Source organism: Neomonachus schauinslandi, chromosome 10 (genome assembly GCF_002201575.2).
Source record: "Neomonachus schauinslandi chromosome 10, ASM220157v2, whole genome shotgun sequence".
Classification (NCBI taxonomy): Eukaryota; Metazoa; Chordata; class Mammalia; order Carnivora; family Phocidae; genus Neomonachus; species Neomonachus schauinslandi.
In genome coordinates this window covers 57,182,621-57,205,406 of record NC_058412.1, presented here as the reverse complement: position 1 = coordinate 57,205,406, position 22,786 = coordinate 57,182,621, and the positions used below count along the sequence as shown (strand labels likewise).

Below are 22,786 nucleotides of genomic sequence, written 5' to 3'. Positions count from 1 at the left end.
AGGTGATAAATATATGGAAAGCTCATTAAATAATTCTCTTTTTCTTTACCAAAAAAAAGAATAAAATAAACTGTCACAGGAAAAAGCCTAGCCACAGTCCCAATTCTTGGTAAAACAAACAAACAAAACAAAACAAAACAAAAACACAGAATAAATCAGGGATTTAAGAGTACTGGCACTACTTTGGTTTTGCTTCATTATATTCCACAGCTTATTACTAGTTCCACTATTTAACATTTACCTTATTCTACACTGTTAGGCGTTTACAGTCCTCTGCCTTGTTAGATGGTAAACTTATTTTCTTAAAAAATTAATTAATTTTCTCCAAATATTTATTTAAATTCCATTAGTTTACATACCTCTTAGCCTCTTAGGTGTAGAATTTAGTGATTTATCACTTACATACAACACCCGGTGCTCATCACAACAAGTGCCCTCCTAATCCCCATCACCCATTTAACCCATCCCCCACCCACCTCCCCTCCTGTAATAGATGGTAAACTTCTTTAGAGTAGTCACAGTATGTTATTTATTAACTTTTGGTAGACAGAAGAATGCCATGTATCAAAAAGGAAAACTGATGAAACAGTATGCTTTTCAATTTAGTTTGTACTTGGCAACCATAAAGAAAACAGAGAATTCCTAAACAATCATTTTTTTCCATACAAAACTAGAAACTAATTTAACAGGTACAGCATAATATAGGTATGTCTGCACATACCTATAAATTCCTTAAGCTTCTTAAGGACATAAAATATCTATGTTATTTATCAACTACACCCGACATTCTCAAAGTGTGGTCTGGGGACACCTGGGAGTCAGAGACTCTTTGTGGGAATCTGTGAAGTAAAAACCATTTTCATAATAATACTAAAATGTTATTAACTTTTCACTCTCATTTTCTCATGTTTGAAGAGTGGGGATTTTTAGATGACTTGGAACAATGTCATCGTTCTGACAGCCAATGGAATGTGTGTTTGTGTACTCTTGTGTTTTAAATTTCTCTTAGTTTTAATTTCTAATATGGTACTTACTGATAGGTACAATTTGCATAAATAAAAGTTCTTTGGGGTCTGTGATTATTTTTAAGAGTGTAAAGAGGTCCTCTGACCAAAACATTTGAGAACTATTAAACAAATGCAATCTTATTTTCCAAGGACTTTTCTTCATTGTCACCTTCAAATGTACAAGCACACATCTATACCTGTGAATGGGCACTGCTTTACCTTGCACTTTTATGATTTTCACGTGCTTGCTGCTCCTGCCATCTCAGAATCCTGAAGAATGCAAGTGGCAGAAAAGCATACCAAAGTGCCTAGTTTGATGATCACCCTAAATATACTCTCAGGCATGTACATATAGCCTTCAAAATTCCAATGTCTGCTTTCTCCCTAAGACAGGTGTTGAACTTAGGGAATGAAAAAAGTAAGAGGGCAAAAGTGACTAGGCCTGATTAAGTGACATTTTTCTAAAGATACCCTCCAGTATAATAGAGGATTCACTGGAAACCATTGCTTCTTTTAATGACCCATTCGGAATGGGAAGCAAACAAGAAACAGATACTGAAATTGATTATCTATACGGGAAATAATAGAGCACCTCAGACTCTGCCATTTCAGTCTGGAAAATAAAGAACGTATCTTACCACAAATAATTTATCTACTTTTTTCTCTATTTTGATCTTTGTTCTCTCAATTCTGTCTCTGGAGGACTTTCAGACTAAAACCTAGTTTGAAGAAGGCACATATTTGTCAATGCAGCTAATATAAAATTACTTCTGCATAGGGTTTCTATCATTCTTAAAATAACCTCCCTCCTGCCCCCTTCCAGCCTCTTTGGATATAACTATCCATTATTTGGGCAATCTGAACATTTTACTGAGTTTTTCTAAACCCTGAAGAATTTGACTGGTTAGACAACTGTGAAAAGGCACAATGCCTTTAAACAATGCCTAATAATTTCCATAAATCATTACCTTAGATAACAACTTGTCAAATAAGCTATCCATTATCGCTACAAGCTTAGCTGATATTTCAGCTATGTGGTCATGGTAGTCCTGTAACGAGAAAGAACATTATATTTTAAAGTCCCTGGGACACATCTAAAAAATACTTAACAATTATGAAACTCTAGTAGAAAATATAAGGAAAAGTACCTTAGTGATATGATCAAAATGCCTAAGCATGCTATATTGCTTAGGCTGCAGTCGAGCTTCAAAATGAGCCCTGATCACAGGAATGTAGTGCACAATTAACTGCAAACAACGTGAAGAAAGAGCTGAAGAACAAAAAACACTATTAGTTGCATTTAATTAAATGTCAAATTAAATAAAAAATGTCAGTTAGTTTCATACAGTTTGTTTCATCAATGAAGAACACACTGGCAGAAATCAACATTATTTCACTTCGTTTAAGAAAATGATTTGGGGAGTGCCTGGGTGGCTCAGTCAGTTGGGCATCTGACTTGGTTTTGGCTCAGGTCATGATCTCATGGACATGGGACTGAGCCCCACATTGGGCTCCGTGCCCAGTGCAGTCTCTTCAGATTCTTTCTCTCTCTCTCCCCCTCTGCCCCTTCCCACTTGCGTGCTGTCTCTCAAATAAATAAAAAATCTTTAAAAAAAACTGACTCGGTAATGAATAATGTAGTAAACATGCTGCTCTTCCCAATGAACTCAAGTTGTTAGTATTACTAACCTGAGGAAGCTAATGGGACAACTGATTCTCTTCTGACATTCAGATACCTCATACGTATTGCATCTTAACATTTTCTATAGTGGTGCAACTTCCAAATAACTTATATATGTTAGGGTGGAAATTCTTCGTAACATTTCCCCAGAAGTTAATTTTTCAGTTATGGTAATACACATTAGAGTGAAGCAGCATTTGCTACTTTTAGAGCCTTTAATTAGAGTCATAAAAACATCAGGTATAATGAAAACGTTAAGTATGGCGACCTCACTGTAAAACCTCAGCATGTGAATTAAAAGCAAGAATCCATACCCAAATTTTTTGTAGTTATTGTTTTTAGTCCAACAACTTGCAGTGCACCAGCTCCAAGAACTAACTGGCAACTTCTTGAATTGAAGTACTAACAAAGGAAGGAGAAAAAAAAGCCCAACAATTTATTAAAAACTATTTTATATATGCTGGCCATGTGTCTATAGTTCTAAAAATGCACTCCTCTTTCCTCTCATTCAAGGACCAAATGAATTTTCTAGTAGGAGCAATTAGGATCTATTTATGTAATGGCAAAAAAAGGGGAAGGATGATGTTAATATTTATTGTCTGGTAGGAAAAAAGTAAAATTCTAAAAAACAATTGTTCAGAAACTAATCTTTAATCTGCATTCATAAAACTAGTTCAGTTTCACTGAAACTAACAATACACTATATGTTAATTACACTTAAATTAAAAAAACTAGTTCAGTTTCAGTCATTCTTACTGGAGGGTCCTATTGTCAAAAGGGTAACAAAATCTTTCTGGACTAAAATATGACAACTCAATTTGGGAGCAGAATTAACTGATTAGACATTTGGAGCCTTTATGCTAGCAGTTAAAAATATCTGTTAAAATGAAATGGCTGAATAAGATTATCACCACATTTTCATTTTACATCAATGGTTCTGAAAGAATGATTTAAGAAAAATCTCTAACCTTAGTGAGATGAATTTTGTAAAGTTCAGTGAATTCCTTCCATGCACATTTGAAACCAGTCCAGGTTTTTTGACCTAAGTGGCCTCAGTCATGTTCAGCACCTAACGAACAAATCATCTCCTGTCTCCAATGTCATTAACAACTCTATGGGTATAATGAGGAATCACTAAAAGTGAGAAGGAAGCAGGTGGCCTTCTTCCAGTAACACGTTGTGATTCAACCACAATCAAATGTCACAAAATTAATGTCTTAAAGGTAACTTAACCTTGAAATGTCTTAGTTTGAAGATTAGTCATACCCTAATGAATTACTTCTTTCAACTATTTTTCCATCACAGAGTGAAATCATACACACCTTCAATAAATCTGACAGACGAGTAAGCATGTCAGTAGTAACAGATGGGATATTGTCCACACACTGGCAATATTCAAGGATAATTCTTATCAACAGCAATACAGTTCTGTAAGAAAAGATGACCCAACAAGAAGTCAAGACAAGAAACTGACCTTGGTAACTGTGAAATTATGTGTTTTACCTGTAAATGCAGCAGAGTAGGGACTAAGGTGAGGCAAGACAGATTCCTCAGGTGCAGAATGAAGGAGGCACTCATTTTCAGGGTCATGCAACTACAGGGTCAGCACTTGCATGGCACTGAGAAAGAGTATTTCCTTAAGTTTTGTGCTTTGGCATATCACTCTCTGTGTGACACTGCTATTAAGCAGGTATCCTGGGGCGTGGAGTCTGCTTGGGATTCTCTCTCTCCCTCCCTTTTTGCCCCTCCCTCCCTAAAAAATATATATATAAGGCAGGTATCCCATTCCTTAGCCAATTCAAAAACACTGACAAAAAGCCTACCCAGTGTTTCTGATTATATAGTAGGTGCTCAATCGTAACTGTTGAATTAATGACGGGAACCTAGTCTTGATTTTCTTAGTGAGATGAAAGAGAAACTGTGGCTTTAAAGAACAATGGTATCTCCTAAAAAGTTTTTTGGTAAGTCACAAGGTTCTCCTACGATGAGAAAGTTACCAGCTCATTAGCTGAACATGTCATAAATTGAAAAGAAACACTACTGGGAGGTTAAATAAGACTGAGATTAAGGTGAATAAAGCCATTCATTATGGGACATCCAAGTTCAATGAGATGCTCAGAAATGAGTGATTCATGTAAAATAATGTTTTGTAAAAGTCTGCAGGATATCAGGAAGTAGTGATTCAAGAAAGTAAGTGTCTAGCCTCTGTAACAGCTTGTCAGACCATATGTTATGGTCCATACATACGTCTAGTGTCTGCTTTACTGGGTAGTGGCTCACTGTTTATCTTTTGTAATCTTCTCTCAGAAGATAAAATATTCTCCTCTTAGCCAGGGAGTTGAGTTTTTTGGGAGTGGTCTTTTGCCTGAAGAGCCAGAAAACCAGAAAGCCAGATAGCCAGAGGGTGACTAATGCCATCAAGCAAGAATAACAAGATAAAGGGTAGTTAAGGAAAGAAATCATAATTATTTGTAAGATTTAAAATCGTTAATCTAAAATTTCCAAGTCCTATCAAGGGGGAACTAGGAGACCTCTGGCTTAAATAACTGACTCAACTAATAAAGAAAAATGTGTCACTCACCCAACGACAGCATACTGTTGTCCCTCGACAATAAGAACTTCAGCTGGTTTCCTTTCTTCCGTAGCTAGACAGTAAAGCAGATAACCAAGAGAGACATAGGAACAAGATGAAACAAATTATTGGAGGAAAAAATTTAAACTAGGAAAAAACTGAAAAAGATTTTAGGGCCCAATTTAGGTCCTGGTAGGGCCTGAAACTATCTTATTTCTGAAAACAAAGATCTACTTCTTGGGAAGCAATTTGGAACAGAATGAAGTATACTGGGTTTGGAATCAGAAATTTGGATTTGAGTTCCAGTATCTATCACCTCAGTGTTGTTGTTAATGACAGAGATCATGACTACAAACTGCCTATCCTAGGTCTGGCACATGGTAGGTGATCAGTAAGTAGTAAAGGAAAAAAATATTAGTTTGGAAAGGCAGAACTAGAATTTCAACTGGTGGTCATTATGATAATTCCTAGAATACAAGCTAATTCCTATATTCAATGGAGAGATTATATATTTTATATTTATACATAATATATATATATATATTTTAAAGATTTTATTATTTATTTGACAGAGAGAGCACAAGTAGGCAGAGTGTCAGGCAGAGGAAGAAGCAGGCTCCCCACTGAGCAGGGATCCTGGGATCATGACCTCAGCTGAAGGCCAACGCTTAACCGACTGAGCCACCCAGGCGCCCCTATACATAATATATTTTTAATTTTCAAGATTTTAATCCAGAAATTATTTTATTTTCAGCATGTGTATTTATCATTATAAAAGAAAATTCAGCATGCTGAAGTAAAAAGAACAGTAGACTGGATTACTATCCTGAATCATCTAAATCAATTAGATTATCATGGGCAAGTCATCATGCTTCCCTAAGCTTCAAGTCCCTTTGCCTTGACATTAAATATCTACTTCATTTCTTATTTATTTATTTATTTATTTTTATTATGTTATCTTAATCACCATATATTACATCATTAGTTTTTGATGTAGTGTTCCATGATTCATTGTTTGCGTATAACACCCAGTGCTCCATGCAGTACGTGCCCTCTTTAATACCCATCACCAGGCTACTTCCTCATTTCTATCAAGGAAAGAAATTCAGTGTGATACAATTTCTAAACACAACTCATTCTGTATGTCAGATTAAATTTTTGAGGACAGGGATTGTGTCTTAATCAGTTCTCCACATCACAGAGAGAATCAGCAGAGCATAGTAGTGTAGAGAAAGGATCCTAAAGTCAGTCTGCCTGAATTTGGAGCTTACCTCTACCACTTCCTAGCTCTGTAACCTTAGGCAAATTGCCTAATCTTTTTGTGTCTCAGTTTCCGTATTTGTTAAATAGGAATACTAACGGTATCTAGTTCATGCCCTATAAATGGGGTAACAATGTAAAGTGCTTAGAACAAACTATCCATCATCAAGTAAGCATTCAATTAATACTAATTGCTATCCATTAACCTTCATTTCCCCATGCCTAGCCAAGCAGCTAGTAACTCATTAATGGATGGTGGATGCATGAATAATAACCAAAGATCCTTAACTTGGTAAGAACTAGTAAAATGTTAATGGACTTCTAATAGCATGTACTTTCTTCTCACTCAGAGGGGGAAAAAAAAAGACTGGGACAGAAGTAGGGTGTATAAAAGAAACCTCTTATTGTCAGTATCCTCCAAAAAGAAAGTGAAAATAGTTCACTTTGCAAAAACAAAAACAAACAAAAAACAGTTAATTCAATCACTCTATATTTATCATTTTAATTCAAAAATTGTTATGTTTGCATGACAGTGGATTATAAGACTCTGAGCTGTTCAGGGACAGAAAACATGTCATAATCATCTAGCACAGCACCTCACAAAGTGGGAAGTCATTAAATATAGCCTGAAAGAGTAAATGAGAAATAAATCTTAATAATTTTAAACTTGTGATTTAAGATAATCAGTTTTTTCTTTCAATCTTTGCTACTTAAATACTTTTGCTTTGCTAATATAATCAATCAAAAGATTGTGACCACCACCCAACACTGTCACCTACTAAAAAGTGGTCACAAGGCAACAGAAATCTACTTAATTCATTCAATTCTTCTCTCTGCCCTATATGAATTCATCTATTTCACACCTGTCCTTAACCCCTCCTCTCTTGTCACCGTGTTAGAAGAGATAGCCCTTCATCTCAACTCTGGACTTAATTCCAGGGGCCCTGCCTCACAATCAGTCCATGTCACTCCTCTCTTTAATCTTTTTCCTCTTTCTGTTAAACATAAAAACATAATTCAGTTTCTCCTACCTTAAAACTCTTCTCTCAATTCCTTGAGTGGATTAAAGTAATCTAATTATTCTCTTAGGTTTCTAGTGCTACTTCATCACTCACTTTCCCTTCACAACCAAACTTGTCGAAAAAGGAGGCTACATTTGTTTACCAGTCCTCATCTTTAAAGTTACTTAGTACTAAACTATAATATGACTCTGTCACTCTGCTGAATTACTAGAATTGCAAATAATCTCCTACATGTCAAACTAGTGGTCACTATTTGAATTTTACTCAGTCTTTCCCTTGTAGTGCAGTTGCATTTTGTGTAAATATGAAATACACAATTTAAAAATATTTCTATGTAAAAATTTTAAACTTTTATTAAATGCATAAAATTTGAAAATGCATCTGCCTCCTCCATTAAAAATATTTGATAATCGGGGAGCCTGGCTGGCTCAGTCAGTAGAGCATGTGCCTCTTGATCTCAGGGTCATGAGTTCAAGCCCCATGTTGGGCATGGAGTCTCCTTAAAATAAAAAACTTTCAAAAAATTATTTGACAATCTTATAATTTCAAATCTGGTTTTATAGGGTAAGTTGTACGTAAGTTTACCTTATTATCACATGACAGCTCCAATTTAACTGGCATACAAAAGTATCTTCCAGCCACTGCATTTCTTTCATATGAAACCCAAGACATATTTGATACCAGTAACAATTCTCTTCTTGAAACTAATTTTTTTACTTCTATGTTCTTCTGGATTTCCTCCTACCTCTCTGGCACTTCCTTCTGAGTCTCCTTTATAGTCTTCTTTTTCTAGAGTTCTTCAGATTTTGGTTTTCTCTGTCATATCACTACTGCATTACTTGTGATTGCTAATCCATTTTTTTTTCATTAGACTTAGCCCTTTTAAAGGAGTATTATAACTGTTATCTCTGTCTCAATATCTGACACATAGTAGAAGCTTACTAGTGTTCAGTAAATGAATACATGTCTTTAAACAACATGGTATAGTGAACAAAGCCATGAAATTATATAAAGCCAGTTTCAAATCTCAGCTCATCATTTGTACAAAATTCCTTAATCCTTGGAAGCTTTATGCCTCTTCACTGTTAAAACAAGGTTAACAATAGCATCTTCATCATAAATTGTTGTGCAGATAAACTGGAATAATGCATGTAAAAGCACCTGGCCCAGTATGTGGCATATAGTTAACATTCAATAAATATCTGAAATTATTACAAATTACCACAGATAACTTTTCCAGTCAATTACTTACTAACTAAGCTGGCTTTTTTTTTTTTTTTTTTTTTAGTTCTAGGCTTTTCAAGAGGCATTGTCAATTAAAGAAATGTTAAGCATTCCTATAAAATGAATAAGCAGTATAAAACTGGAAGAAAGTATGTGAAAGAATACACATACCCCCTGATTTTTTTTCAGGTAAAGCAATCTTTCCATCTGATATAGAATCAACAAGATCCTGAAATTCTGCAGGAACATCAGCTTGCTTCCAGCGCTCATTATCTAAGAGGAGGCTATTCAAAAGGGAGGGAAAAAGGGAAGATAAGCTTTAACAATATTTCAACACCATCTTCTTTGGTTGAAAAGAAAAGGAAGAGCTGAGTGAGTACGTAAGACTTTTCTTGTCATCTTTTAGTAATAACAAAGATACTACATGTATCTTAGTTAAATTCAAGTAGACCTCATGTAATACAAGGCATTGTCTTTTTACACAGTAATGGCCACTAGCTGTTGTTTGTACTAAGATTTTTAAAATAAATGTACACCTTAATAAATTGAAATCCTTCGTAATTTAATAATCATTCGGTATGAGTACTTCCAGAAAATATTTTTCTTTTTATATTTCTTAGCCTAACCAAGAAGAGTAGTGAAACATTAATTAACCTCATGTTGAGTGGAAAAGGAAAAGCCAATCTATTGAGGATCTTCCTGATAAGTACTTTAATGAAAATAAACATTCTAACTCCACTTTGAAAAGCCAAGAAACTGATTTTAATTCCACAATCTGCCTTTAACGAAAAAGAAAAAAGTTTTTCAGGGGTTCTGGTGAGCTAATCAATTAAATATAATCATGTTTTGTAAAAAAAAGGGGAAAAAACTAAAGAACAGAAATGAACATGGTAATGATACCTGAGCTTAGTTTTCCTCTCTTCATGAAACCTGTTTACAAATTTATTAGCTTGGCTCTGAAGTGCTCCAAGTAATGACATACTTTTTCTCCCACAGATGTGTTCAGTATCTAAAATGAATGTTTCCATTAATCTAGAAAGTGTTATGAATTCCGTGGAATTTAGCTTCTCAAGAAAACCATCCTAAATTTTAAAGATAACACAAAAGTCATGATAGAGAATTAGATGTAACACCAAATACAAATAATCTATAAAACCTCGTTTAACATATGTTAATTATATTATTTTAATAATATATATTAATTCATAAATATCACCTTAAAATCATTTTTTTTAAAGATTTTATTTATTTATTCGACAGAGAGAGAGCACAAGCAGGGGAAGCAGCAGGCAGAGGGAGAGAGAGAAGCAGGCTTCCCACTGAGCAGGGAGCCTGATGCAGGGCTCGATCCCAGGACCCTGGGATCATGAGCTGAGCCAAAAGCAGCCACTTAACAACTGAGCCACCCAGGCGCCCTCACCTTAAAATCATTTTTAATGAAGTTTCTCAATACTTCAGTCCCAGGAATTGAACATAAAAAGCTTAAAGTGTCTAAATTTTACACTGACCCCTTTATATTACAGTAGCTCAAATAAATTCAGGTCATACAAAATTTTCATACTCTTGGATTTCAACTATTTTTATTAATATGGTGGCTAATTATATACACATATATGTATACATATACATATAAAATAGCATATTAACTTCAAATTAATTATTAAGGCATTAAATCTCAAAATTATTCTTTTAATCATTTTTTTAAAGAATAATAAATTTTCCTATTTCTTTTATTTGGATTATTTTACATTTCAACATCTTCCTAATAGGCCACATCAGTACCACTAACCTTATTAAGTATTAAAAATATATGCATTATGGGGAACATAGGGACATAAGCAAGTATATGATTCTAGATCTTCATAATAATTATACTATGTATGAAGTATCTAAAACTTTATCAAACAACTAACCTTTGCTCTTGACATGAGAAATTTGACAGCTCGATCATGGCATATATCTGAGGCACTATACGATAACTCCTGGATATTATTTGCCAGTTTTTCTAGCTCTAAATCAGTTAATTTCATGTCTTCATTGACCCTGAAAATGATAAAAAGAGATTAAGTCAGGGAAAATTGTGAGTATATTGTCCTTGACAGGTAGCATACCAATAAAAAACAAAAAGCTATAAAATTCACATCTGATGAAAAATTCTGTGATGTATCAAACACTTTTTGTGTGTGTGGTGAAGCATCACTTAAACAAGCTCAGTTAATACAAATATTTTACCCTAATCTTATATAAAAATAATTTTCTCCCTCTGCTGTAGTATTTTCTGTAGTTATTTCAGACTCTGATCGGAAATTCTGCAAAAACTACAGCAAAAAAAAAAAAAAAAAAATTCCAGGAAGGTACAAGGTGGTAGGTGTGGCACACTGTGCACAGGTGCCTAGGATGACACACAGGAAGGGAGAGCAATGAAGGGATGTTATTTAATGCAAATAGGCACTCTTTTTTTTTTTACTTAGAATTTTGAACGATAGTTGATATTCAGTTCAACTGAATGAACTAATATTTCCTAAGCATTTATTATGTTTAAGGGCTAGGTACTGGAGGGGACACAATAGATTGCTGTCCTCAAGGAACAGTTCTGCGGGAGCTGGTATCGAAATAGCACTGGACTCTTTATATAGAAGTAAATGTGAGTTCAGAAAAATAATCATATGGAAAAACAGAAAACAGACTCATACTACTATACACAAAAGTCCATTCCAGATGGCTTGTAGATCTAAATGTGATGAGGGTAGCAACAAGGCTTCTAGAAGATAACATAAGAGAATATCATCAAGGCCTTAGGGCAGAGAAAGATTTCTTCAATAGGACAAAAAAAAAAAAAAAGCCCAAACCATAAAGGAAAAGAATGAACCATAGGATTATATTAAAATTAGGAACTTTTGTTCATCAAAGACCCCAATAAGAATAGGAGAAGATATTTATAATCTGGACAACCAACAATAGGCTTGTTTTGAGACTACATAAAAAACTCCCATAAATCAACAAGAAAATACAAACCAATAGAGAAGTGCACAAAGAACTTGAATAGGCTCTTCACAGAAGAGGATATCCAAACAGTCAATCAATATATGAAAAGTGATCTCTTACGAATCATCAGGGAAATAAAAATTAAAACTAATATACCTGCAACATACCCACCAGAATGCCTAACATGTAAAAGATTGACAATACCAAGACTGAATGAAGACATGGAGTGCCAGGAACTCTGTTACATTGCTGATGGATTGTAAATGAGTACAACCCCTTTGGGAAATTTTTTGTCATTAGCTAAACTGACTATTCACATACCTTATTCATCCTTAGGTATATATTCAACAGAAATGCTTATAACCTGTGCACCAAAGACACTTAGAAGAATGTTCACAACAATCAAAATGGAAATAACCCAAATTTAATTTATAGTAGGAATATTTTATACACAAATAAAACTAAACTACTGCCATATGTAACAACTTAGAAGAATATCACAAACATAATAATACTGAGTGAAAGAGAATTGAGACAAAAGAACATGATTCCCTTTATGATTTCATTTGTATAAAGTTTAAAAACAAGAAAAACCAACCATTTTCATGGTTTCCTTTGGGAAAGAGTGAAAACGTAGTCACAAAAGGGCCTTCTAGAGAGCTGGTAATGCTCTATTTCTTAATTTGGATGATGATTACACCAGCATAGTCACTTTATGGTAATTGAGGTGAACACATATAACTGATGTATTGGCTTCTATGTGCATTATACTCCAGTTAAAAAGTTAAAATAAAAGGGGGGCGGAGAAAGATGGCAGAGGAGTAGGAGACCTGGATTTCGTCTGGTTCCAGGAATTCAGCTGGATAGGGATCAAACCATTCTGAACACCTACGAACTCAAGAGGAGATCGAAGAAAAGAAGAGCAACAACTCTCTGAACAGAAAAGCAACCACTTTCTGGAAGGTAGGACGTGTGGAGAAGTGAACCCGAGGCGATATTCAGGAGGATAGATGGCAGGGGAGGGGGCCTCCGACCGCCACTTCTAGCAAATGATAGAGCAGCAGAGCACAAAATCAGTACTTTTAGAAGTTGGCTCCGCTGAGGGACATCACTCCAGTGGCTAAGTGGGGGGTGGAACCCTCGCGGGACAGTATGGTCTCAGGACCCTCGGGGTCACAGAAAGACCGGGGTGCCTGAGTGCGGCAGAGCTCCCACGTATTGGAGCAGGGAAGCCGGCTGCAGAGACGGAGCAGAGGAGCGGGCTCTCAGCTCGGGGTTACCATAAACCGGGATCCGTGGCACAGCTGGACCACTGCTCCTCCAGCAGGGACCCAACAAGTGGCAGATCTGGGGAGACTCACCTTCTTCCCCTGGGAGGAGCGGCACGGGAGCGCACCGCAGGGATCTGCTGGTTTTGGAGACTCCACACAGGGTCGTGGGCCAGAGACAGAAATGCTCGCTCACAGGCTGGGTGAGCACGGAGTGCGGCGGAGACTGGGGAGACGGGAGTGATTGACTGCTTTTCTCTGGGGGCTCACTGAGGAGTAGGGCCCCAAGTTCTCGGCTCCTCTGGGGCAGAGACTAGGAGGCCGCCATTTTCACTCTCGTCCTCCAAAGCCATAGGGAAAGCTTGCAGGGAACAAAAGCTCCTGAGAGCAAACCCAAGCAGGTTACTTAGCCCAGACCGGCAAGGGCAGGGCAGTTCCGCCTCCGGCAAAGACATCTGGGAACCACGGCAACAGGCCCCTCCCCAAAGAAGATCAGCGAGAACAGCCAGCCAAGACCAAGTTTACCGATCAATGAGAACAGGAGAACTCCAGAGCTAGGGGAATACTGCACATAGAATTCATGGCTTTTTTCCCATGATTCTTTAGTATTTCAAAGTTAATTTTTTTTAACTGGTTTTTTTTTTTTGAATTTTTCTTTTTCCCTCTTTCAACCAACATCTTATCAATCCCTTTTTTATAAAACATTTTTATTTTTCATTTTTAGAGTCATATTCTATCCCTTCATAGTAGTTACCCTTATTTTTGGCATATATATATATGAGTTGTTCTCTCTTTAATATTTTGAGATACAGTTTCTTATAACACATCAAAATATACCCTAAATCTCTAGTGTATGGCTTTGTTCTAGTCTCCTGACTGATCAAATTCTTTTTTTTTTTAAATCCTCTTTTTTCAAACAACTTCTTATCAATTCCTTTTATAAAATCTTCTATGATTTTCATCTTTACAGTCATATTCCATCCCTTCATCATATTAACCCTTATTTTTGTACATATATATTTCTTTCTTTAAAATTTTGGGAGGCACTTTCTTCTAACAGACCAAAATACACCCAAAATCTAGTGTGTGGCACTGATCTATGCACCAGCCTGATCATATTTGATCATATTCTGGTTTTTTTGTTTTGTTCTGTTTTTGTTTTTATCTTTTTCTTTTTTCTTTTTTTCCCTTTCTTTTCCCCTGGTTTCAGGTCTTTTCTGATTTGTTTAGAGTATATTTTCTGGGGACACTGTTACCCTGTTAGCATTTTGTTCTCTCATTCATCTCTTCTCCTCTGGACAAAATGACAAGATGGAAAAAAACACCTCAACAAAAAGAACAAGAAGCAGTACCGAATGCCAGGGACCTACTCAATACGGACATTAGTACGATGTCGGAACTAGAGTTCAGAATGATGATTTTAAAGATACTAGCTGGGATTGAAAAAAGCATGGAAGTTATTACAGAAACCCTTTCTGGAGAAATAAAAGAACTAAAATCTAACCAAGTAGAAATCAAAAAGGCTATTAATGAGGTACAATCAAAAATGGGGGCTCTAACTGCTAGGATAAATGAGGCAGAAGAGAGAATTAGTGATACAGAAGACCAAATTATGGAAAATAAAGAAGCTGAGAAAAAGAGAGATAAACAACTACTGGATCACGAGGGCAGAATTCGAGAGAGAAGTGATACCGTAAGACGAAACAACATTAGAATAATTGGGATCCAAAAAGAAGAAGAAAGAGAGAGAGGGGCAGAAGGTATACTGGAGCAAATTATAGCAGAGAACTTCCCTAATTTGGGGAAGGAAACAGGCATCAAAATCCAGGAGGCACAGAGAACCCCTCTCAAAATCAATAAAAATAGGTCAACTCCCCAACATCTAATAGTAAAACTTACGAGTCTCAGAGACAAAGAGAAAATCCTGAAAGCAGCTTGGGAGAAGAGATATGTAACCTACAATGGTAGAAACATTAGATTGGCAACAGACCTATCCACAGAGACCTGGCAGGCCAGAAAGGACTGGCATGATATCTTCAGAGCACTAAATGAGAAAAATATGCAGCCAAGAATACTATATCCAGCTAGGCTGTCATTGAAAATAGAAGGAGAGATAAAAAGCTTCCAGGACAAACAAAAACTAAAGGAATTTGCAAACACGAAACCAGCCCTACAAGAAATCTTGAAAGGGGTCCTCTAAGCAAAGAGAGAGCCTAAAAGCAACATAGACCAGAAAGGAACACAGACAATATACAGTAACAGTCACCTTACAGGCAATATAATGGCACTAAATTCCTATCTTTCAATAGTTACCCTGAATGTAAATGGGCTAAATGCCCCAATCAAAAGACACAGGCTATCAGATTGGATAAAAAAACAAGACCCATCGATATGCTGTCTGCAAGAGACTCATTTTAGACCCAAAGACACCCCCAGGTTGAAAGTGAGGGGGTGGAAAACCATTTACCATGCTAATGGACACCAAAAGAAAGCTGGGGTGGCAATCCTCATATCAGACAAATTAGATTTTAAACCAAAGACTGTAATAAGAGATGGGGAAGAACACTGTATCATGCTTAAAGGGTCTATCCAACAAGAAGATCTAACAATTGTAAATATCTATGCCCCTAACATGGGAGCAGCCAATTATATAAGGCAATTAATAACAAAAGCAAAGAAACACATCGACAACAATACAATAGTGGGGGACTTTAACACGCCCCTCACTGAAATGGGCAGATCATCTAAGCAAAAGATCAACAAGGAAATAAAGACTTTAAATGACATACTGGACCAAATGGACTTCACAGATATATTCAGAACATTCCATGGCAAAGCAGCAGAATACACATTCTTCTCTAGTGCCCATGGAACATTCTCCAGAATAGACCACATCCTAGGTCACAAATCAGGTCTCAACTGGTACCAAAAGACTGGGATCATTCCCTGCCTATTTTCAGATCACAATGCTTTGAAACTAGAACTCAATCACAAGAGGAAAGTAGGAAAGAACTCAAATACATGGAGGCTAAAGAGCATCCTACTAAGGAATGAATGGGTCAACCAGGAAATTAAAGAAGAATTAAAACAATTCATGGAAACCAATGAAAAGGAAAATACAACTATTCAAAATCTTTGGGATACAGCAAAGGCAGTCCTAAGAGGAAAGTATATAGCAATACAAGCCTTTCTCAAGAAACAAGAAAGGTCTCAAATACACAACCTAACCCTACACCTAAAGGAGCTGGAGAGAGAACAGCAAATAAAGCCTAAACCCAGCAGGAGATGAGAAATAATGAAGATCAGAGCAGAAATCAATGAAATAGAAACCAAAAGAACAGTAGAACAGATCAACGAAACTAGGAGCTGGTTCTTTGAAAGAATTAACAAGATTGATAAACCCCTGGCCAGATTTATCAAAAAGAAAAGAGAAAGGACCCAAATCAACAAAATCATGAATGAAAGAGGAGAGATCACAACCAACACCAAAGAAATACAATTATAAGAACATATTATGAGCAACTCTATGCCAGCAAATTAGATAATCTGGAAGAAATGGATGCATTCCTAGAGATGCATCAACTACCCAAACCAGGAAGAAATAGAAAACCTGAACAGACCTATAACCACTAAGGAAATTGAAGCAGTCATCAAAAATCTCCCAACAACCAAGAGCCCAGGGCCAGACGGCTTCCCAGGGGAATTCTACCAAACATTTCAAGAAGAATTAATACCTATTTTTCTGAAACTGTTCCAAAAAATAGAATTGGAAGGAAAACTTCCAAACTCATTTTATGAGGCCACCATTACCTTGATCCTCAAACCAAAGACCCCATCCAAAAGGAGAATTACAGACCAATAACCTTGATGAACATGGATGCAAAAATTCTCACCAAAAAACTAGCCAATAGGATCCAACAGTACATTAAAAGGATTATTCACCACGACCAAGTGGGACTTATCCCTGGGCTGCAAGGTTGGTTCAACATCCGCAAATCAATCAACGTGATACAAAACATTAACAAAAGAAAGAACAAGAATCATATGATCCTCTCAATAGAGGCAGAAAAAGCATTTGACAAAGTACAGCATCCTCTCTGCATCAAAACTCTTCAGAGTATAGCAGTAGAGGGTACATACCTCAATATCATAAAAGCCATCTATGAAAAACCCACAGTGAATATCATTCTCAATGGGGAAAAACAGAGCTTCCCCCTAAGGTCAGGAACATGGCAGGGATGTCCACTATCACCACTGCTATTCAACATAGTATTAGAAGTCCTAGCCACAGCAATCAGACAACAAAGAGAAATAAAAGGCATCCAAATCGGCAAAGAAGAAGTCAAACTCTCACTCTTTGCAGATGGTATGATACACTATGTGGAAAACCCAAAAGACTCCACCCCAAAACTGCTAGAACTCATACAGGAATTCAGTAAAGTGGCAGGATATAAAATCAACGCACAGAAATCGGTGGCATTCCTATACAGCAACAACAAGACAGAAGAAAGAGAAATTAAGGAGTCGATCCCATTTACAATTGCACCCAAAACCATAAGATACCTAGGCATAAATCTAACCAAAGAGGCAAAGGATCTGTACTCAGAAAACTATAAAATACTCATGAAAGAAATTGAAGAAGACACATAATGGAAAAACGTTCCATGCTCATGGATTGGAAGAACAAATATTGTGAAGATGTCAATGCTACCTAGAGCAGTCTACACATTCAATGCAATGCCCATCAAAATACCATCCACTTTTTTCAAAGAAATGGAACAAATCATCCTAAAACTTGTATGGAACCAGAAAAGACCCCGAATAACCAGAGGAATGTTGAAAAAGAAAAGCAAAGCTGATGGCATCACAATTCCAGACTTCCAGCTCTATTACAAAGCTGTCATCATCAAGACAGTACAGTACTGGCACAAAAACAGACACATAGAACAATGGAACAGAACAGAGAGCCCAGAAATGGACCCTTAACTCTATGGTCAACTCATCTTCAACAAAGCAGGAAAGAATGTCCAATGGAAAAAAGACAGTCTCTTCAACAAATGGTGTTGGGAAAATTGGACCCAAGCCACATGCAGAAGAATGAAACTGGACCATTTCCTTACACCACACACAAAAATAGACTCAAAATGGATGAAAGACCTAAATGTGAGACAGGAGTCCAACAACATCCTAAAGGAGAACAGACAGCAACCTCTTCAACCTCAGCCGCAGCAACTTCTTCCCAGAAACATTGCCAAAGGCAAGGGAAACAAGGGCAAAAATGAACTCTTGGGACTTCATCAAGATAAAAAGCTTTTGCAAAGCAAAGGAAACAGTCAACAAAACCAAAAGACAACCGACAGAATGGGAGAAGATATTTGCAAATGACATATCAGATAAAGGGCTAGTATCCAAAATCTATAAAGAACTTATCAAACTCAACACCCAAAGAACAAAGAATCCAATCAAGAAATGGGCAGAAGTCATGAACAGACATTTTTCCAAAGAATACATCCAACGGCCAACACACACATGAAAAAATGCTCAACATCGCTTGGCATCAGAGAAATCCAGATCAAAACCTCAATGAGATATCACCTCACACCAGTCAGAATGGCTAAAATGAACAAGTCAAGAAACGACAGATGTTGGCGGGGATATGGAGAAAGGGGAACCCTCCTACACTGTTGGTGGGAATGAAAGCTGGTGCAGCTACTCTGGAAAACAGTATGGAGGTTCTTCAAAAAGTTGAAAATAGAGCTACCGTATGATCCAGCAATTGCACTACTGGGTATTTACCCCAAAGATACAAATGTAGGGATCCAAAGGGGTATGTGCACCCCAATGTTTTAGCAGCAATGTCCACAATAGCCAAACTACGGAAAGAGCCAAGATGTCCATCGACAGATGAATGGATAAAGAAGATGTGGTATATATATACAATGGAATATTATGCAGCCATCAAAAAGAATGAAATCTTGCCATTTGCAACGACGTGGATGGAACTGGAGGGTATTATGCTGAGTGAAAGAAGTCAATCAGAGAAAGACATGTATCATATGACCTCACTGATACGAGAAATTCTTAATCTCAGGAAACAAACTGAGGGTTGCTGGAGTGGTGTTGGGTGAGAGGGATGGGGTGGCTGGGTGATAGACATTGGGGAGGGTATGTGCTATGGTGAGCGCTGTGAGTTGTACAAGAATGCTGAATCACAGATCTGTACCTCTGACGCAAATAATACATTATATGTTTAAAAAAAAAAAGAAGAAGAAGATAGCAGGAGGGGAAGAATCAAGGGGGGAAAATCAGGGGGAGACGAAGCATGAAAGACTATGGACTCTAAAAAACAAACTGAGGGTTCTAGAGGGGAGAGGGGTGGGAGGATGGGTTAGCCTGGTGATGGGTATTGAGGAGAGCACGTTCTGCATGGACCACTGGGTGTTATACGCATACAATGAATCATAGAACACTACATCAAAAACTAATGATGTAATGTATGGTGATTAACATAATAAAAAAAAAGTTAAGAGCTCTTTATCCTCTCCATCCTGCTGCTAGGGATGCAGATTTGATGATAAAAGCTGAAGCAGCCTCTTTAGACAGAGATGGAAGCTACAAAGTGAGAATGGCAGAGCTGCGTTCTCTGTTGTGGACCTCCTACCTCTGAACTCTTATGCAAGAGAAACAAAATTCTATACTGTTTAAGCTATAGAGTTTTTTTTACACCTTTTGTGATAGTTTTAGACTGCACCTTAACCAGTAAGTGTGAAATATTAGCCTGAACAGAGAAAAAAATATTTGTATTATTATGTAGTTCAGTGTTTTCTTTTTGGTGGGGACAGGAGGTATTATAGCTGACTTTATGCTATAACTACAACCTATATAAGCCCCTGGGACATAAGCCGAGTTCTATAAAAATGAAAAAAGTACATACTGAATTCTTATTCTTAACAATAGCTAAATCCAAACTATGTTCTTGGATCAGAAAGATTTTATTGGCTTTGTTTTGTTTTGTTCTATACAAGAGATTACTGGGACAACTGGTGAACTCTGAATGGGATTATGGATTAGATGGTAATAATGTAGCAATGTTTTCTTTTTTTTTTTAAGGTTTTATTTATTTATTTGAGAGAGAGAGAGAGAGAAAGCACAAGTAGTGGGGAGGGGCAGAGGGAGAAGCTGACTCCCCACTGAGCAGGAAGGCGATACAGGGCTCGATCCTAGGATCCTGGGATCATGACATGAGCCAAAGGCAGATACTTAACGGACTGAGCCACCCAGGTGCCCCATATCAATGTTTTCTTGATTCTAATTGGTATACTGTAGTTATTTTAAGAGAGTATTCTTGTATTTTAGGAAATATACACTGAAGAATATAGAGATAATGGGACATCACATCTACAACCTTTTGCCAAATGATTCAGAAAAAAGTATTAACATGAGAGACAGAGAGAAGGGAGCAAGAAAGAGAAAAAGGGAGGAAGAGAGAGAGAAGGCAATGTGGTAAACTGTTAAGAAATGAGGAATCAAGGTGAAGGATATATGACTTTTTTGTACAACTCTCGTAACTTTTCTGTAAATTTGAAATTATTTCAAAATAAGACATTTTAAAAAGTCATGTTTGAAAAGATGGTGTGATCCACTTGGAAATTCACCAAAAAAAAGACCAAAAAAACCTGTAGATCAAAAAGATCTTCACTATGTACAAAATACAAAGGTATCATAGTAGAAGAAAGAAAAATAAACAAGGTGATGCTGACCTGATTTCCAGGACAAGTTCTGCCACTAGTAAGTTTAAAAAAGTTGATTAAACTCTCTGAAATAAGGCATTTAATTAAATGGTTCATTTCCAGCCTTGAAATTCCGCAATTCTCAATTACTTCCAATGCTCACCTTCTTATATTCCATACATTTTCAAAAAGATATGTTTCATAATATTTATTTTTGTTAAATTCCAATACCGAAGTTCATACTGTTTTTCAATAAACTGAATAATCAATCTTACTGAAACCATTAAGAGGAGGACTCAAAGTCCTGTAAAGTTGGCAGCAGTCACCATACTCACATAATATCCACACCTCCCGGAGTAGCAGATGATGATGTCTGCTCTTTGCTGGATGAAGAATCAGTAGTACATTCTGGTTCGGATACCGAATCACTGCTGCAGGGCTCGCTATTTGGAGATGCATTTCTTTGAGAGGTAGTGTCGATTGCTATAGGTGTTAATTCACTCTCATTGAATGCATCACTTATAAACATGCCTTCATGGATTAAATAAGCCACCTCTGTGTCCAGTGAATTGTCTTTTGTAGCATTCTTCTGTTGTGAAATCTCTTCCAATTCTCTGGTCCTTCGGTTTTTGTCAAGAACTGAGAGAACAACACTGTGAATGATATTTAACGTTGCCTATAAGAAAACAGGATACATTTTTAAACGACTTAAAATAACATGTACCTAAAACTCCCAAAAGTGAATTTTGCATATGTACTTTTGAACATCTTATAAATGAGTGCCAAAGTCACGTGTATCAGAACTTCTACCAATCGTTGGGGCACCTGGGTGGCTCAGTCAGTTAAGCGTCTGCCTTCAACTCTGGTCATGACCTCGGGGTCCTGGGATGGAGCCTTGTGTCAGGCTCCCTACTCAGTGGGGAGCCTGCTTCTCCCTCTCCCTCTGCTGCTCCCCTTGCTTGTGCTCTGTCAAATAAATAAATCTTAAAAAAAAAAAAAAATTTCTACCAATCTTTTATCACACAGTAAAGATGACTTGTGAAAAAGAACTACTCAAGAGAAATGGGTTCCCTAAAGCTTAGGAATAGTGTTCTGTATTTTAATTGATTTTGTAAGTGGAAATCTCCCTAAAATATATATATTAAGTACCTTAAATAGCTTACACTAAACAAAACATAACTTGCCTATCACATATCTGGTAAGGGGTTAAACAGCCAGAATATATATATATAATTATATATATATATAATATATAAAGAACTCCTATAACTCAACAAAAAAAATCTGATTAAAAAATGGACAAAAAAAATATTTCTCCAAAGAAGACACACAAATGGCCGATAAGCACATGAAAAGATGCTCAACATCACTGATCATTAAAAAATGCAAATCAAAACTAAAATGAGATACCACCTCACACCCATTAGGATGGATACTATAAAAAAAAGAAAAAAATACAAGTGTTAGTATATGGAGAAATTGGAACCCTTGTATACTGGTAAATACAAACTTCAAATAGTTTTGTTCTTGTAACGTGGTAAACACTAGTAAAAAACAAAACAACTTTTCTCTCTCTTTTTTTAAAGATTTATTTATTTGAGAGAGAGAGAGAAAGAGAGCATGCATGTGTCCATGTGTGAGGCAGGGACAGAGTAAGAGGGAAAGAGAATCTCAAGCGGACTCCACACCGAATGTGGAACCTGATGCTGGGCTCAATCCCACAACCCCAGTATCATGACCTGAGCCAAAACCAAGAGTCAGACACTCAACCAACTGCACCACTCAGGAGCCCCCAAAACAACCTTTTCTGATTACAAAAGTTATACATCTCTTGGTGGAAAACTTAGGAAAAACAAAAAAAAGAATAATAAATTTAAATTATACTAGCAAAGGATAACTATCAAAAAGACAAACTATCTCTTTATTCTACAAAGATGAAGAGGTAATAAATCTTTTTAACATAGCTGAGATCATACTATATAAATAGGTCTATATTCTGCCTTTTCACTTAATGTTATAATGTATGCATTTTCCTCA

At 36.6% G+C, this 22,786-nt stretch overlaps 1 protein-coding gene across 4 annotated transcripts in view; it reads right to left on the bottom strand.

Moving 5' to 3' along the window:
- The window catches only part of VPS54 (VPS54 subunit of GARP complex), an 82,543-nt gene that overhangs the window by 21,564 nt on the left and 38,193 nt on the right, over positions 1-22,786 (bottom strand). For 3 of the 4 annotated variants that reach the window (XM_021699138.1, XM_021699141.2, XM_044918762.1), the window contains exons 12-20: positions 21,085-21,425; positions 10,680-10,809; positions 9,667-9,848; positions 8,938-9,050; positions 5,270-5,333; positions 4,011-4,116; positions 3,003-3,090; positions 2,156-2,277; positions 1,976-2,056 (exon numbers count right to left, since the gene is read on the bottom strand). In XM_021699138.1, coding sequence (XP_021554813.1) covers positions 1,976-2,056; positions 2,156-2,277; positions 3,003-3,090; positions 4,011-4,116; positions 5,270-5,333; positions 8,938-9,050; positions 9,667-9,848; positions 10,680-10,809; positions 21,085-21,425 — 1,227 coding nt within the window. Of the gene's footprint in view, positions 1-1,975; positions 2,057-2,155; positions 2,278-3,002; positions 3,091-3,656; positions 3,758-4,010; positions 4,117-5,269; positions 5,334-8,937; positions 9,051-9,666; positions 9,849-10,679; positions 10,810-21,084; positions 21,426-22,786 lie in introns of those variants that run through there. The other variant, XR_002480835.2, reaches the window with a different exon arrangement.